Source organism: Neltuma alba, unplaced genomic scaffold (genome assembly GCF_004799145.2).
Source record: "Neltuma alba isolate B1F8T4 unplaced genomic scaffold, ASM479914v2 tig00012073_pilon, whole genome shotgun sequence".
NCBI lineage: Eukaryota > Viridiplantae > Streptophyta > Magnoliopsida > Fabales > Fabaceae > Neltuma > Neltuma alba.
In genome coordinates this window covers 3,898-20,611 of record NW_021636634.1, presented here as the reverse complement: position 1 = coordinate 20,611, position 16,714 = coordinate 3,898, and the positions used below count along the sequence as shown (strand labels likewise).

Below are 16,714 nucleotides of genomic sequence, written 5' to 3'. Positions count from 1 at the left end.
TTACAAAAAATGTATTATTATTTGTAACTTCAATATTATCAAAACCTTTTAAAGTGTTGTTATGTAACCCGATTTAAAATTTAATAATTTCAACCTCCTTTTTATAAAATTGCCCAGTATATAACACTTATAGTATTTTGCTCAAAAAAAATATATATAACACTTATAGTACATTCTCGGTTTTTTTTTTTTTTTTAAAATCTATCTAGTGCATGGTGGAGAAATGATAACGGAATTTCGGATTTTGCGCCAACATAAATCCAAACATGCCGCTGGAGGAAAAATGTCGGCAGAATTTTTTTGCCATACCATACGTTGCTTTTGATTTTAGCCCCTGATAACTTGGGTCAAGGTTTATGGCCCCTCTAATTTTAAAAAAATTAACAAATATAAGAAAGGGAAAATCCCACGAATTTCAAAATTCCAAATCAGTACTCGTTATTATACTCATAAAGAAAATGACTACATTCAAAGAGCAAATAATAACACATTTTTGTAGTAATTCCTGATTTGGAATTTTGAAATTCAGTAGTTATTTTTTTAAAATTTTTATATAAGAAATATGTTTTATATTTAAAATCAAAATTAACTTAATAATAATATTTTATATTAAAATAGGAGGAGTGTAATCTAATTAAATTTGGATTTGATGCTTGAGATTGAGGTGGATGGGCTTTGCTGATTAAGCCCTTAACTTTTTCGGAGAAGGCTTCTTAGCAAATGCGTGGTTCCAATGCAGGCGGTGCAATTCACGATCCAGCTTCCAATTTCACATCGCTTTCGCTCTCCCATCGGAATATTAACCGGCAGTGGACCCCATTCAGTCCATCCATTTTCACATCCACGTCCCTTCCCCATCATCAATCATCCATTCGACTATTCCTGCTGTTTTTCGGTTACTTGCCACTTTCTATATTTTATTTTTCACACTAACTTGGGTTTATTTACTCTTTTTAACCAGCATTTTGATGAAAGAATGCTCGTCGCAGTACTTTATAACTTCATATCATAATAACTTAAATCGGTTTACTGCAAATTCTTTTTTGAGAAAATCCCAGAAAAAGCCTTTAGAATATACAAAATCTCAGATTGGGTCCTTAAATTTAAAAAATAACAGAATGGGTCATTGACCCAATCTGTCATTTGTGAAATTAAGACGAATTGACAATTTTGCCCCTGGCTAAACAAAGTGAGTAGTTATTCTCTAAACAAATATAGGTAACGCTTACATTGTTTTAGTGATTACAAGATTAGTTGTAGTTAATAATAAGGTATCTGACAATAATAAGATACTTGACTATGCAGAATGAATAGTTATTCTCTACACAAATTTAGGTAATAATTACATTGTTCTAGTAATTACAACATTAGTTGTAGTTAATAGCAAGACACCTGACTATGAAAAAGTGAGTAGTTATTCGCTACACGAATCTAGGTAACACCTAAACCCTTATAGTGATTCCTTAAATCATTGTAGTGAATGAATGCAAATGAGGGCAAAATTGTCAATTCGCTTTAATTTCACAAATGACAAATTGGGTCAATGACCCATTCTGTCATTTTTGAAATTTAAAGACCCAATCTGGGATTTCTCATATTCCAAGGTCTTTTTGTGGGATTTTCCCTTCTTCTTTTTTAATATATATACTTAAAAAAAAAATCATGCATTGCAATTTGCAAAGAAGTTAGCTTCTCTAAGAACTCAAACAAGCCATTTATTGTCCATCTTTCTTTTTTGCCAACATGATTGTCGTCCAATCAGATCCACCCTCTGACAACAGTCGAGAAGACTAAATTATAACATTAAATGATTTTTAAATCTTGATTTGTGCATACATTTTTATTTTATTACTCCTCTTATTCTATTTATAAGGTAGTAAAAAAAGGTTTTTATTGGTCCTATTTACAAGTCATTTTATTAAATTTTTAAAATAAATCTTTTGATCCTATTTATAAGTCACTTCTAATATATTTTACAGAGAACAAACAAGGAAAACCTTAAATTTCATTAACTTCCATTTAAAATTCAACAACTTTTTAACTTTTTTCATATTTAATATATATTATACTTCATATAAACAAAATCAACAAAATAATAAATGAGGGGTAAAATTGTACATTCATACAAAAATTTTCTCTTAGTACCCTATAGATAGGACAAAAAATATCCTTTTTCTCTGCCCTTAATAGAACTGGAGAAGTATCTATTATAGTGTATATAATTATTTCTTTTAAAAGATGCATATATTAAATAGGAATAAAATTAAAAAATAGTTATATTTTAATAAAAAGTTAACACTGTTTATAACTTTTGGATCTGTGTGAAACATACCCCGGAAGTCACTTCTAAACAGGCTTCTCTGGTGAAATTGACGAAAATACTACGTACTATAACCAGAGTGCAACTTCTTTCCTTGGCACGGAAGAAACGCAGGACCTGGTTTAAAATTACCTTCCGCTGTTAGTCGACGTCAACGCCCCTTGGAAATATATGTTAGTCAAACCTTCCACGTAATACTGAAGTGTGGCTGAGCCTTCCCTGGTTTAATCCTAATTTCTACTTTGTCGTGACAGGAACCAGAATCAATATTCAACTCAAATTCCATTGACTACTGACCTTCACATTTCTTAAAATCTAAAACGAAAGCAAGAGAAGAAGCCATTGCGTTTGGCGTAGTGAAGCAGGGAAGGACATGGGCTCAACAAGTGAAACAGCTCCCCTCCTAGAGCGCAAGGTAACGCTCACGTCACTGTTCTCTGCAATTTGCTATCCGTTTATGGCGTTGCGTTTTTCTAGTGATTTCTGAATCATAAAATCCGTGCATATATAACTTAGTTTCCTCCATTGCAGACGCTTTTTTCATTCATCTTTGAAATAAAAAGCTGATAAATAGATTTACACATGCTTCTAGACCTGTATTTATCTGTGTGACATCATTTCTCCCCATCTACAGGAAGAGGTAAGGAGCAATGGTGCCTCGCTGAATGAACTGACAGACCTTGAACGTGGTGATGCAGTAAGTGTACCCCATCATCTTTGAAGCCTCTTATAAAATCCCATATGATAAGATTACTGTATAGGACTGCTAACTTAATGCATGAAAAATCAGGCTGCAAACGTGGGATTTGGCAGGGTGCTTTCACTTGTAAGTTCTTATATATCTCTAGCTGATATCATCTTTTTGTGACTATTATAACTCCTAGTGTTGCATTGATTACAGGCAAAGCCTGAAGCTGGGAAGCTGATATTCGCAACGCTGGCTCTTTTAGTTTCATCCACATCAGATATTTTAGTTGTATGTGTCACAATTGGACTCTCTCTCTCTCACACACACATGGAGTTATGCAAGTATCCATGTCTTCAGATTTAACATGAATTTGTTCCTCATGCAGTCAAAATTTGGTGGGAAGATAATTGACATTGTCTCAGGAGATGCTCAAACTCCCGAAGATAAAGCGAAAGCTTTGGAAGCCGTCAAGAACACTATACTATACATTTTTCTGATTGTTGTTGTTGGGTAGTAATCCCTCCTCCCTTGAATTACTTGATCTGGACATAATTTTGCCTACTGATCTTTATTTTCACTAAAGATTTCTTAAAATTTCAGATCAGTTTCAACAGCACTTGATGATTGGCTTTTCTCCTCAGCTAGTGAAAGAGTTGTTGCTCGGCTTAGAAAAAGATTATTTAGTCACCTCATAAGCCAGGTAAAAACAAAGCTGTCATAACGAACATTCTGAAATATCTCTCCTTTTGTATGTTATATCTATTCATTTGGAGATTAAAATCTTTCAACTTCACAACTAGTGCCCCAGAAATAGAGCTTGTTTATTGTGGCTGAGTTTTGCAGGAGATAGCCTTCTTTGATGTAACCCGAACAGGGGAAATAATGAGTAGGCTATCTGAAGATACACAGATCATAAAAAATGCAGCAACCACCAATCTTTCTCAAGCGCTGAATAGCTTATCGATTGCATTTATCGGTCTCGTCTTCATGTTTTGGACGTCGTGGAAGTTGACATGTGAGTAATTGAAAATAAAGCTTTGTTTCTTCAACTACACACACACAGCTTAATTATTGTCTTGTGAAATGTTAGTAATCATCATAACTATTGTTTTCCCCTGATTTTCTTTATCATTGGACCACTTTCAGTGTTGGCTTTAGCTGTTGTGCCTGCTACTTTTATTGCTCTGCGTAAATTTGGTTGGTTCCTACGTGACCTTTCTCAGAAAACTCAAGATGCAGCCGCAGCAGCTGCTTCAATAGCCGAGGTATGTTTCTCACATGAAGTTCTAATCTTACGGAACAATGATATCTCAAGTGATAATAAGAAAAGCAATTCAAACTGAATAAGTCTGCGAGTCTTTGATGCTTAGGAATCCTTTGGTGCCGTGAGGACGGTAAGATCTTTTGCACAAGAAGAATATGAAATATCCCGCTACTCTAAGAAAGTTGATGAGACACTTAAGCTTGGAATTAAACAAGCAGTGAGTTATCCATTGTTGATTCTGTGTGTGCTTGTCTGTATATCTAATCCATTTGTTGGACTTTACGTTTACAACTTCTAACTTCAGTGGCTTGGTGAACCAGAAAGTTGTCGGACTCTTTTCTGGAGGCATTTTTGCGGCAAATACACTGTCAATTATTGGAGTTGTTATCTATGGGGCTTATTTGACGATTACAGATTCCATGTCCTCTGGTGATCTCACGGCCTTCATTCTTTATAGTCTCAATGGTTAGTTATTGTATGATCTATTACTTTTATACTCTCATTTAATATGAAGTTATATTTTAGTTGCTTAACGGAACTACATCACTTGCAGTGGGAGTTTCTATATCTGGTCTCTCAGGATTGTATGCCATAGCCATGAAAGCCGTGGGTGCAAGCAGACGGGTGTTTCATCTTCTTGATCGTGTGTCATCAATGCCAATGTCGGGAAACAAATGTCCTCTGGGGTCAGTTTTCTGGACTTCTGAGCTTTTGTCCATTATAGTAACTAAGTTCAAGGAAAAACAAAGGAGGACTTTTTTGTTCCTTTCCAGGAAAAAGGCAAGTTTAGGATCAATACTAAATTTGCATTTTCTACTAACCAAAATAATAAATAAATAAATTAAATTGCCTATTCTCGTAGAGAACAAAATGGGGAGGTGGAGCTCGATGATGTCTGGTTTGCATATCCATCTCGTCCTAGTCATATGGTACTTAAGGTAATAGTTTCCTTCTTTTTCTTTGTTCCAGTGGTAGATATGCTATAATCATCAATACCAGCGTGAAATATAGAATCTATAGCAAATTACATGCCCATAAGTTATAAAGAGTGCAACTTTTCAGCCTTCGTGTAATTTTGTGAAGCCTCCATTTAGTTGAGTGGAAAATTATTATGACCAAGTTCGCTGCACCTTTTTCATGTATAGGGAATTACAATGAAATTGCGGCCTGGCTCAAAGGTTGCTCTTGTTGGTCCAAGTGGTGGTGGAAAGGTATGTTCCTTATGCTTATGGGGATCTTCCCCTTTCTTTTCCCCGTCTTTTAATTCGCAGAACCATGCTGTGAATTAAAGGAAAAAAAGAACATAAGTTTATTGAATTGACATGAGAAATATATAAAGCAGATAAACTCTTTTATATGTTAACTGCAGACTACAATAGCAAACCTAATTGAAAGATTTTATGACCCAACCAAGGGAAAGATCCTGCTGAATGGGGTTCCGCTGGTAGAAGTATTACATGAGCATCTGCACAAGAAGGTATCTTGATCATATTCATGCTTAAGTAACTCTGGTGACATAAATAATTATAGCATGCACTTTGATACGCAGATCAGTATTGTGAGTCAGGAGCCTGTACTTTTCAACTGTTCCATTGAGGAGAACATAGCTTATGGATTTGAATGCAAAGTAAATCCTGCTGATATAGAAAATGCAGCTGTAAGATTCAATACTTTCTTTTTATGACTAAGACCTCTAGTTGCTTAACTCCCGATCCCTCGTAATTGGTAGTAATTTGAATGCAGAAAATGGCAAATGCGCATGAATTCGTATCAAAATTCACAGACAAATATCAGACCCATGTTGGGGAGCGTGGGGTAAGGCTTTCAGGAGGGCAGAAACAGAGAATAGCAATTGCCAGAGCCTTGCTTATGGACCCAAATATTCTTCTCCTGGATGAAGCCACTAGTGCCCTGGATGCTGAAAGCGAATATTTAGTACAGGTCAGTTTTTGGACAACAAAGATCATAATAGAAGTAGCATCACATGGTTGAACGCTCCACCTCCAATGATGCATAAAATATTACTCCGTCCGATTCTTAATATAAGATCTAGTTGACTAATTTGAATATATTAAAGAAATCAATCAAGTTAGTTATTTGTAATAAATAGGTGTTGTTTTCTAAAAAAACTTTATTAATCAAATGCATTGGCTAGAACTATCATTTGATAAAACCTTTAACATATGCAATTATTACAAGAACTACCTTAAAAAAAAAGATAAATATGAGACAAAATGGATTGGCTGTTTTATATTTAGAATCAAATTAAATATTAAACTAGCTCTTATATTAATAACCAGAAGTAATATAATTTTGGGGTTATATGGTGGGGGACACAGCCAAACACATGATTTTCAATGTGTGTTTTTGTGTTTCCTGTATCATAAAACACATAGCATAATAATGTTCTTGGGATGCAAATTGTGTAGGATGCTAAGGAACGTCTGATGAAGGGAAGGACAGTTCTTGTTATTGCTCACAGGCTATCTACTGTGAAGAGTGCTGATACAGTTGTAGTTGTTTCTGATGGTGAGATTGTGGAAAGTGGCACCCATGAAGGCCTTCTCAGCAACAATGGTGTCTATTCTGCATTAGTCGGTAGACAGCTACAGACAATGAAACCCAGATACCCTGTGTCCCAGTTCACAAGGGCCACTTAATTCTTTAAAGTTGCTGGGGAATTGCAGATTTATTAGATTGAACTACAAGGGCTACACATAGTACTGGCCTGCAATTATCACTTCCTAATGCAAGCCCTTTCATGAACACACAAGACAGTACCAACCGTTCTCATACAATCAGTCCAAGAACCTATGTTAACAATACCAAGAAAGAAGAGCTTGTTACATAACATCTCGAAATCTGAATAATTTCCTAGCTGTCTCAGCGGCTCTCTCTGTACTAATATTTAGGGGCAGCACACTTGACTGGTCTATCATGAAAAACGAATTCCACTATTTACGCGATCATATACAGGTAAATTAATGTTACGCAGGTTTATTTTAGGGGGATTGTGTTACATTTATTATGATTAACTAATCTACTTAATCTCCTTAATTCATCCAATTAGTTAAATAATTTTTATATTGAGTATTAATTGTGTCGGTGAAAACAGGGAATAGAAACATGAAAAAAAGGGTAAAATAAAAAGAAGAATGAAGCAATGAGAAAGCAGGGTAACAAAAACCGGGCGATCACAGTCACGCTTGCTTAGTTCCTTTAACGTACAAACGGCTTTCAAAGGCATGGGGCATTGCTAGCAATGGAGACGACGTTCACGCGGAAGCCTCTCCTTAAACTAAAAATATATTTTTAAATGATAACTTTTTTGGTAGCAATAATGGTTGTTTTGAAAATTAAATTTAATATGTTAGTCTTGAGAATATTTTATCAACATTCAAAATCCCAATATTATCATTTTTTTATCAATAATTTTAGGATTAATGAACTAAAAATATTTTTAAAAGTTAAGAAATCAAACTAAAATTTTATGTAAAGTTAAAATATTAAAAGCATACTTTAGTCTCTAGCCGAAAAAGCAGCACGCTCCAGCCGAAATTAATTATTCCCTCTATCATTATAGGAAACAACTGCCAAAGTTACGCGGTTTAAAATATTAGTTAAATGCAATTAAAAGAAATAAATATGTAAAATACATATATTATATTTCCTGTTATATCTTTATTTGTAAAGAGAATATATGAGAAATGATGAATGAAAGTTTATTTCAGAAAGATAATAAATGACATATATTTAATAAGAATAAAAATAAAAATATTAGTTTATAACTTCAGATATATCCATGGACAAGAAAAAGTGAGTAACACATAGCACAAACTAGGGGTGTGCATGAGGCCCGCATGCCCAATAAGCCCATCCGAGCCCGCAAGAAAAATGCCCAGCCCAACCCAGTAAAAAGCTGCCCAAGCAAAAATGGGCATCTTCGGGCCGGGCTGATTCACGGGCAGGGCAGGGCCGTGGGCACGGTATGCTGCCCTGCCCATTTGGCCCTGCCCGAAAAAATATATAATTATATATATAAGATAATATTATTTCAAGCAATTATCTCTTTTATTTTAGCTAAAAAAATAGGTAAAATTAGAAAAAATGAAAGGAACATAAAAATTATAATTATATAAAAGAGCCAAATATCAAAATATAAGATTCAATATGCTAAATTACTCCAAGTCAAATGTTCTTCTTTTTCTCTTACATCCAATTTTTTAAAACAAAAAAAAAATAAAACCACCTTTCAAATTTTGTGCTTTCACATGATTATAAGAATCCACCAACTATATGGATAAACTAAGAAATTGAAATACTGATTTAGCTTAATATTAAATATTCTAATTATTAAATATATTTTTTTTACCTCCCATAAGAAATCAAAAGCTAAAGAATAAGACTACATAGGCCTTATATATATATATGAATGGTAGACTCATTCGTGATAATTTTTTTCCTCTCATTTGTCTCAAAACATGATAATTGATTTTTTTTTTTTACATATGACATAGGGCATTGTGTCATTACGCTGGGCAGAAAAGCCCGCCCTGCCCAGCCCGCCCTTGCCCTGTCCAAAATGGTTAGGGCTTCTACTGGGCAGGGCCGGGCAACGGGCTGCAAAACGCAGCCCGCTCATCTTTCGGGCTGGGCATCGGGCAAGGGGCTTGCCCTGCCCAGCCCTGCCCATGTGCAGCCCTAGCACAAACATATGAAAAAAAAAACAGTGAGTAAATACGTAACACAAACATATGAAAACAAAAGAAAAGGAAAATGACAAAAAAATCCTTGTAAATAGAAAATTTCAACACGGGCAATTAACTTTTCCAAATGATAGGAAAAGGGGGAAAGCTTGAACTGAAATTATGAAAAACGTGAGGAAATGACCAATATACCATTGTAATATATCATTGTGCTAGTTTGGAAAATAATTAGATTTGATCTGAACACTAAAAAAAACACATTGGTATTTTCTTATATTTTCATAATTTTAGTTCGGGCTTTTTTTCCCCCAAAAAAAAGGAGAAAAAGGGGGGAAACACCCGCGAATGGTTAATCAGGAAGCAGCGCTAGAAAAGCGGGGCGATCCCGTTTCCTCTTACGTCGACACGGCTTTGAAAAGCCGTCGGAAGCAGCAATGGAGACGGTGTCCAAGCCAAAGCCTCCCTTCGCACTTCTTTAGGCCTTCGAAGATTTTCAGATATGCAACGTTTTCTCCGCCAAGCTGTCACACTCTCAGACAAAACCCGCCGTATCTTCCCCTCTTACTCTCTCCCCAAGCCTTTACCTCCCCACACTTCTGCTTCTTCTCTAAATCCTCCTCTCCACCCTTTTCATCCATGGGGCTCCGAGCATACTGTTTCTGGGATCTTTCTCGGGTTCCACTCTGGTCCAGTGTTCGCTCGTCACTTCATGTTCAATTCGTCCAACTCTGTCCTCAGGATTTCTAGCGGAAGGGCCGGAGGTTTTAGGCCGCAGCTTCTGAGAGCTCAGTTTCATGGCAAGGGCTCTGATGTCAATCGTAGCTTTCCTTACAACAACGGTGGACGGTAAAAATCTTGGTTTTTTTAGCGGAAATAGCTAGACATTAAGGAGGTTCAACGAGGAATGCTATTGATTTTCATTGTTTATGTTCTTTGAGTGGCTAACAGTAGTTGGTATTTTAAAGGGAAGGGTTGATGAGTTATTATAGTCCTCACGGTAATTAAGTTCCCACTTTTATGTGTATCTACTAACTAGTAGCTGCTTCAGTGATTACAGTATGCATTGCATGCTATTGCCACTGTGGTACATGTTCATGGGCAAGAAGTATGATGTGGCTGATAAAACTCTCTAGTTTACAGCTAATTTCGCCCTTTTATCTTTCTACTCTTTTCAATGAGTCCATGCAAATTGAAGGAGTTCTATTTTTGCATTACTAGTTGTTGGCAGAAAATCCAAAACATTGATGTTTACATGTGTGGTCTGTTGGTAATATTTTTTCTCTTGTTTGCAGGAGATCATGGTTCAAAGGATTAACCGCTAAAGACCTGGTTTCGGGCTTGATTACAGCTAACGTTGTTGTCTTTTTATCATGGAAGATAGCAAGTGAAAATTTTATGTCAGAAAACTTTACAGTAAGTTCCTTGATTTATAAAATGAGGTATTTGATGATGCTGCGGTTAGATTGTATTTGCCAGACCATTGTTTTGTACCACATTTCTATCTTTGTGGGAGATGCATTAGATTTTCGTTGGATGTTTCGTACAATGTGACAGTGATATTGCAATGTCGTTTTAGCTTAAAAATATAATATCTGTGATATCATTCATTCTATCAGAGTCATTATGAATGTGATAGAGTGGCATATCAGACAGCAAAACGTATACTTGTGGGACTTAAGTGTCATAGTTCTTTTCTCTTCGTGGTCAGTTTTTAGAGTGGGTTCTGGGTTCCTCATGATTACTTAGGCCTCTTCCAATTCTTGCCGGAGCTAGATCAACTTCCATGGAAAGAGCTCCCCGTAGAGAGTGTGTCCTGGGCGGAGTGAGTGTCACAGAGTGCAGCTGTTGAGGATGTTAGCTCTTCAAGGGGTGTTACAATGGAGTCCAACAAATACCAGCCACAAGTAATACTCGTGGTACTCAAGCGGCATGAATATCTCTCCTTGCAAGTCCTTTTTTTTTTTTTTTTTTGGGGAATGGTTCCCATACTTGTTCAGGCCCACGTCAGACTGCTGGTGTGGTTGGTCATAAGTTTGATAGCTAATTCATTATCCTTGCTTTATACATTGATGGGCAGACTTGAGAGACGTGCATTGTTTATATCAGTTTACTGTATGGACTATACTTCATCTGGATCACTAACTGAAGTGTTTTTTCTGAGCAGATCTCGTTGCACAATCTTAATTGCGGACGCATGCACACATTGATAACCAATGCATTTAGCCACATTGACGTTTGGCATATCATTCAGAACATGATGGCACTCTACTGCTTTGGGACTGGTGTAAGTTTATCTGCTCTAAACTTGAATATTCGGCCTTCATTTGTATTTCTTGAGCTTGCCCTTCTTCCTTCTTTTTTTTTTTTTTTTGGTTTCCGATCATACATAAGTGTCTTATAACATAGTTTTGTTTTGTGTTTGTTAAAAAGCCATAAGTAATGTTCCATTAATTATGCATTACAGTTTAAAGATATTTGGATTCTTGAGAGGGAGATATTTTTGGGAAGAAACTGGTCTTAGTCTAAGCTTCATGGAGTATGCATACCATTAGGCTAATGCATTTTATTGGCACTTTCAAATTTGCTATGATCATAAAGAGCTAAATCTATTCTTTCACAGCAAGCTTATAGTTATGATTTTTTTTTTTCAAATAACATTAATTATGGGGTTTTATTTATTCTCCTCAATTTGGATTTATAACACCCAATAAGGAGTATGCCTTAAGTTTCATAGATATGATAATTATTTTGCTGACTTATTCACTTAAAATATTTTATTGGGCCTTGTATTGTGATGAATAGGTTGGATTTCAATTTGATGAAAGTTTCATGCTGTCACTATCTTGTGGAAGTTTGAGGATATGTTTTTCAGCTTTTTTTTTTTTGAGCAACTGTTTTGTCTTCTTTTTATGGGAAAGGAAGATAACGCTCAAGATGAGGTGACTGTTGTGCTTGTGATCTAAGGAGTAAAACAGAATGTGAAGAAGTTTGATGCATAGTATTTGAAGACTGATTTGGTAGATAGAAAAGCGATATTATGATGGTCAGTACATTTGACAGTTAATGTCATATTCACCTTTAATTTGTAGGCATGCATACATAATAAATTTTTGTTTATTATAAGTATATTATATTTTTGTATTTCAAGGCGTTTTAAGGGTCTTAATTGAAGTGTAGCATTATTGTTACTTGCATATTTTCTGGATTTTTTTTTTTTAATTCTTTGCTTGTTTTCTTATTTGCTGTTTTAATGGTTTCCTTTTTCAATTGGCTTCTAATAGCAATGCCACAACTTTTTCCTCTTGGCAGATTGGAAGAACTTTGGGACCCGAATACTTGCTGAAGTTGTATCTTGCTGGGGCAGTTGGGGGTTCAGTTTTTTACTTGGCCCATCAGGCCCACAAGGCATTAACATCAGAGGTCTGATGATGATAACAAGGATTAAAATATCCGCTAATCTCTTGCCAGAGTGGATATAACATTTTAACACTGTCTGGGATAAAGAAAATAAACAAAAACTAGATTTGAACACTGCCTCAGCAAGAAAAAATGTAAATTTATACTCATTCTTTTTCTCAATACAGACAAATTTATACTCATTCTTCATTGACACCTTTTCCAAATATCTACTATGAATGTTTGGTGCAGTTTTGTTCAGCAATAACTTTTATAATGACATGGAAGGAAAGGGCAAAATAAAAGGGATCCTTTTAATAGTATGCCATGACAATGAATATTGTGCCTGAGGTGAATAGTAGTAAATTGCATTTAATAGTTTCATATTAGTTTATTCTCTTATTGGTTGAAACCTAAAATGTTTGGTCCAATATTTTACTTAGCAAGACATGTGACAAGTTCTCAGTTTTTTGAGTGAGTTTTAACCTTTCTTTTTGTTCTGATACAGGGTTGGAGGCGTGTGGAGGTTTCAAAACATCAAGCATTGGTAAGCTTCCTGTAACTACTTCACAACTCACCTCCTCTTTAATCTTCAAGGAGTGTAGCAGTTTGTCTCATAATAGATGATGTTAGGATGACCTGTCAACTATACCCTTAATAAGCAATGCATATTCTAAGAATCATACTACTTTTATCTGTTTAATTTTTTCCCCCCTTTCTTTTTTTTTTTTTTTTGGGGGGGGGGGTTGTGTTTCTATTCATAAATCGTGTAAAAGGTTTGTGCAAAATTTCTTACTTTGTGCTGTTGTACATTTTGTTTTTCTTGTTCCTTAGCATTTGAGAATAGAAAATTTTCCTGTCTGGTTTAAAATTTGTCAATGTTGTTGATTTTATCTTATTTTGGTATCAGAATTTCTTGTCTTTTGGCGCATATCTATTTTTGCCAGTTATTTATCAGTCAGTGTCCTCACTCCAGAATTAATTATATGGAACCTCAACCAATCTTTCCAAGTTATTGGAAGTTTCTATCTTAATGATACAACTTTTTTTTTTTGAAATTTTTTTTCTACATTTAATAGGTAGATGTTCATATTTCCTCTACGTATAAAGATTGAAAATAACAGTTTGCTTGTATCGGAACATTGTTCAATCTTGACCACATTAATTAATGTTGATAAAATCTCCCCATGTTTAGGGTGCTAGTGGAGCTGTGAATGCAATTACGCTGCTATATATATTCCTCTTTCCGAGAGCAACCATTGTCTTAAACTTTATGATGCCAGTTCGAGCTATGTTTGTGGTAAAGATCTTCTCAAGCTTATGTCAGTTCAGCTATGTGAATGAGATTGATAATGCACATCCTTACAGGCCTTTTTATATTGTTTGCTATTAATCTAGGGCATGTTTTTTATTGCGAGTGATGTGCAGAGAACGATAAAGGTATGGCGACTCTCTCTCTAGACGTGCTTTGTTGTTTAGCAAAATTGTTCCTACCAGTTTCTTCTTTAAGGAAATGATCATTTAATCATATATTAGTGTTTCAATGACATTAAATTAATTTCATCAATCTGTTTTAGAACTTATTAAAATTGCTGTGTAAATCACTAGTTTGTGCCATGCCTATCTCCTGGCATTGCTTGTTAGGATCGTGATGATGCCTGACCTCATTTGATGCTCGAAATGGGATATAACAGAAATGAAGACGGAATAGAAAAAGTGATTTTTAGATGAGAAATGGTACTTGTACTCCTTGATAGAAATAATGACAAAATGGTTGAGTAATGATAAAGAAAGGCATAATACACAACGTATATCTCATTTTTTATGCACAGAAAGGAATTATTTTTCAACCGTTTATACCAAACTGGGAAAAAATTCCGGCGGAGTCAACCTCCTTTAAATTTTTTTTTTTTTTGGGGTAGAAAGTGTATCTTACTAGGTTTCTATTTCTCCCTTCCCACTCATCTGTCTCTCACGAGCATCCTCCTTGAGGGGCTTTAGGATATGTTTGGATGGCAAAGCATGGAAAGTTTAATTTAGTTATAAATCAATGGCAATGGTGGTTCAACTGTTCCTTTCCTTTCCTTATCCGTCAGGATTTTAAATTCTAGACTTCACTATCTATTTGGTGACAGAATGTTAAAACCTCATTGTTTGTTTCCACATTATAGGGAGACAGTCATATATCAGGTTCTGCACATTTGGGGGGTGCTGCCGTTGCAGCCATTGCTTGGGCCCGAATTCGGAGAGGAAGATTATAATTTACTTCCATGATTGCAAACCTCAATTTTCATTGATGCAATGTATTAGTTTACGCCCCCCCCCCCCAACAACCCCAAAACAAAACAAAAAAAGAAAAAAAACCCACTCCGTCCCCCCCCCCCGGGGGGGTTTCTACTGCCAAATTCCTCTTTATCTAGGCGCAAAGACTCCAGCTGTTTGAGAACGTACCTAACCCCAAACAATTGTGCATGGTTTGGGGTTTGCCATAATTTCTCCGAAATACTCTGGATTATTGGGCTTAACTAACTCGCGTCTGGGCCCACGTAGTATTAAGCTGCAACTATCACTTCCTAATGCTAGCCCTTGATAGAGACACAATGCCGGCCCAGTCATTCTGTACAATCAGCCCTTCAACTTGTCTTACCAGGAAATAGGAGCATATTATTGTACCCAAAACAAAAAAAAAGGAAAAAAACAAGAGCATATTATAATATATCGTGTTTTGCTTAAGTTTTTTTTTTTTCACTTTCTATTCCTAACTAATTTATCAGATTTTCTTAACTAATGATTTTTTTAGTGACGATAACTTTGAGATTTTACAATAAATAACTGGTTTTAATGTTTTTTTAATTTGTGTAAAGTTCTTAATTGAGACTTATAAAAAGAATGTAGGTGAGTTTGGTGCTATTTCATATATTTGTTCAAATACTAAATCAACAATAGTTTTTTGAAATATGGAATTAAACAAAATAAAATGATTATAATACTGAGATATGAGTTTTTCAGGCACAGATATTGATATGTAGATTTAATTTAATATTAAAAGAATGTCTCAAGATAATTAGCATTTAGACTTCAAGCCAGATCATTGTTTATTTATCTACAAAGGAACAAAAACTTTAATGACTTGTATCAAAGAATTTTTTTTAAGATATTTCAAAATCAATATTGCTTCACATAAAATTTTCAAGTGCTCGAGAGAAAATACGAGAAAAATTATTTTAAAATTGCAGAAATTGAAGTCTAACCTTGGTTCAGGGGAGGGGGGAAAAACCACTAAAGTATATATTTGATTTTAAAAAATATATATATTTGATTTTTGATCCTTAATTTTAAAAAAATATTTTTAGTCATTTAATCCTAAAATTATTATTTTTAAATGATAACTTTTTTTTAGCAATAATGGTTGTTTTGAAAATTAAATTTAATATGTTAGTCTTGAGAATATTTTATCAACATTCAAAATCCCAATATTATCATTTTTTTTATCAATAATTTTAGGATTAATGAACTAAAAATATATTTTTAAAAGTTAAGAAATCAAACTAAAATTTTATGTAAAGTTAAAATATTAAAAGCATACTTTAGTCTCTAGCCGAAAAAAGCAGCACGCTCCAGCCAAAATTAATTATTCCCTCTATCATTATAAGAACAACTGCCAAAGTTATGCGGTTTAAAATATTAGTTAAATGCAATTAAAAGAAATAAATATGTAAAATACATATTATATTCCTGTTATATCTTTATTTGTAAAGAGAATATATGAGAAATGATGAATGAAAGTTTATTTCAGAAAGATAATAAATGACATATATTTAATAAGAATAAAAATAAAAATATTAGTTTATAACTTCGGATATATCCATGGACAAGAAAAAGTGAGTAACACATAGCACAAACATATGAAAAAAAAAAAACAGTGAGTAATACGTAACACAAACATATGAAAACAAAAGAAAAGGAAAATGACAAAAAAATCCTTGTAAATAGAAAATTTCAACATGGGCAATTAACTTTTCCAAATGATAGGAAAAGGGGGAAAGCTTGAACTGAAATTATGAAAAACGTGAGGAAATGACCAATATACCATTGTAATATATCATTGTGCTAGTTTGGAAAATAATTAGATTTGATCTGAACACTAAAAAAACACATTGGTATTTTCTTATATTTTCATAATTTTAGTTCGGGCTTTTTTTTCCCCAAAAAAAAGGAGAAAAAGGGGGGAAACACCCGCGAATGGTTAATCAGGAAGCAGCGCTAGAAAAGCGGGGCGATTCCGTTTCCTCTTACGTCGACACGGCTTTGAAAAGCCGTCGGAAGCAGCAATGGAGACG

General features: G+C 34.6%; 2 protein-coding genes across 5 annotated transcripts; both read left to right on the top strand.

Moving 5' to 3' along the window:
• Nucleotides 1-2,614: 2,614 nt before the first annotated feature.
• Nucleotides 2,615-7,277, top strand: LOC114721867 (ABC transporter B family member 25). 3 transcript variants are annotated; one of them, XR_003738119.1, is made up of 18 exons: nt 2,615-2,735; nt 2,955-3,017; nt 3,111-3,146; nt 3,222-3,296; nt 3,394-3,518; nt 3,609-3,708; nt 3,852-4,023; nt 4,155-4,273; nt 4,379-4,489; nt 4,593-4,737; nt 4,826-4,958; nt 5,135-5,210; nt 5,418-5,483; nt 5,642-5,749; nt 5,822-5,929; nt 6,016-6,213; nt 6,702-6,989; nt 7,042-7,277. XR_003738119.1 is itself a non-coding variant. In XM_028907752.1 (17 exons), the coding sequence occupies exons 1-17, from the start codon at nt 2,694-2,696 to the stop codon at nt 6,930-6,932; spliced, it is 1,908 nt and encodes a 635-aa protein (XP_028763585.1). In that variant the 5' UTR covers nt 2,615-2,693; the 3' UTR covers nt 6,933-7,277. The 3 variants fall into 3 exon arrangements, 2 of the variants coding, with proteins under 2 accessions (XP_028763585.1, XP_028763586.1); XM_028907752.1 differs by having other exon boundaries at nt 6,702-7,277; XM_028907753.1 differs by lacking the exons at nt 3,111-3,146; nt 3,222-3,296 and having other exon boundaries at nt 6,702-7,277.
• Nucleotides 7,278-7,509: 232 nt separating this feature from the next.
• Nucleotides 7,510-14,724, top strand: LOC114721872 (RHOMBOID-like protein 12, mitochondrial). 2 transcript variants are annotated; one of them, XM_028907763.1, is made up of 9 exons: nt 7,510-7,572; nt 9,448-9,824; nt 10,271-10,391; nt 11,143-11,262; nt 12,288-12,398; nt 12,883-12,921; nt 13,570-13,674; nt 13,773-13,814; nt 14,546-14,724. In XM_028907763.1, exons 2-9 carry the CDS (start codon nt 9,478-9,480, stop codon nt 14,633-14,635), a joined length of 975 nt encoding a protein of 324 aa, XP_028763596.1. In that variant the 5' UTR covers nt 7,510-7,572; nt 9,448-9,477; the 3' UTR covers nt 14,636-14,724. The 2 variants fall into 2 exon arrangements, with proteins under 2 accessions (XP_028763596.1, XP_028763595.1); XM_028907762.1 differs by lacking the exon at nt 7,510-7,572 and having other exon boundaries at nt 9,348-9,824.
• Nucleotides 14,725-16,714: the final 1,990 nt, after the last annotated feature.

Coding starts and splice junctions, on each gene's coding strand:
- LOC114721867 (XM_028907752.1), top strand. CDS start 2,694: ATGGGCTCAACAAGTGAAACAGCTCCCCTCCTAGAGCGCAAG. Junction 4,738..4,825: donor CATTCTTTATAGTCTCAATG/GTTAGTTATTGT, acceptor CATCACTTGCAG/TGGGAGTTTCTATATCTGGT. Junction 5,750..5,821: donor ATGAGCATCTGCACAAGAAG/GTATCTTGATCA, acceptor TTTGATACGCAG/ATCAGTATTGTGAGTCAGGA.
- LOC114721872 (XM_028907763.1), top strand. CDS start 9,478: ATGCAACGTTTTCTCCGCCAAGCTGTCACACTCTCAGACAAAACCCGC. Junction 9,825..10,270: donor CCTTACAACAACGGTGGACG/GTAAAAATCTTG, acceptor TCTTGTTTGCAG/GAGATCATGGTTCAAAGGAT. Junction 11,263..12,287: donor TCTACTGCTTTGGGACTGGT/GTAAGTTTATCT, acceptor TCCTCTTGGCAG/ATTGGAAGAACTTTGGGACC.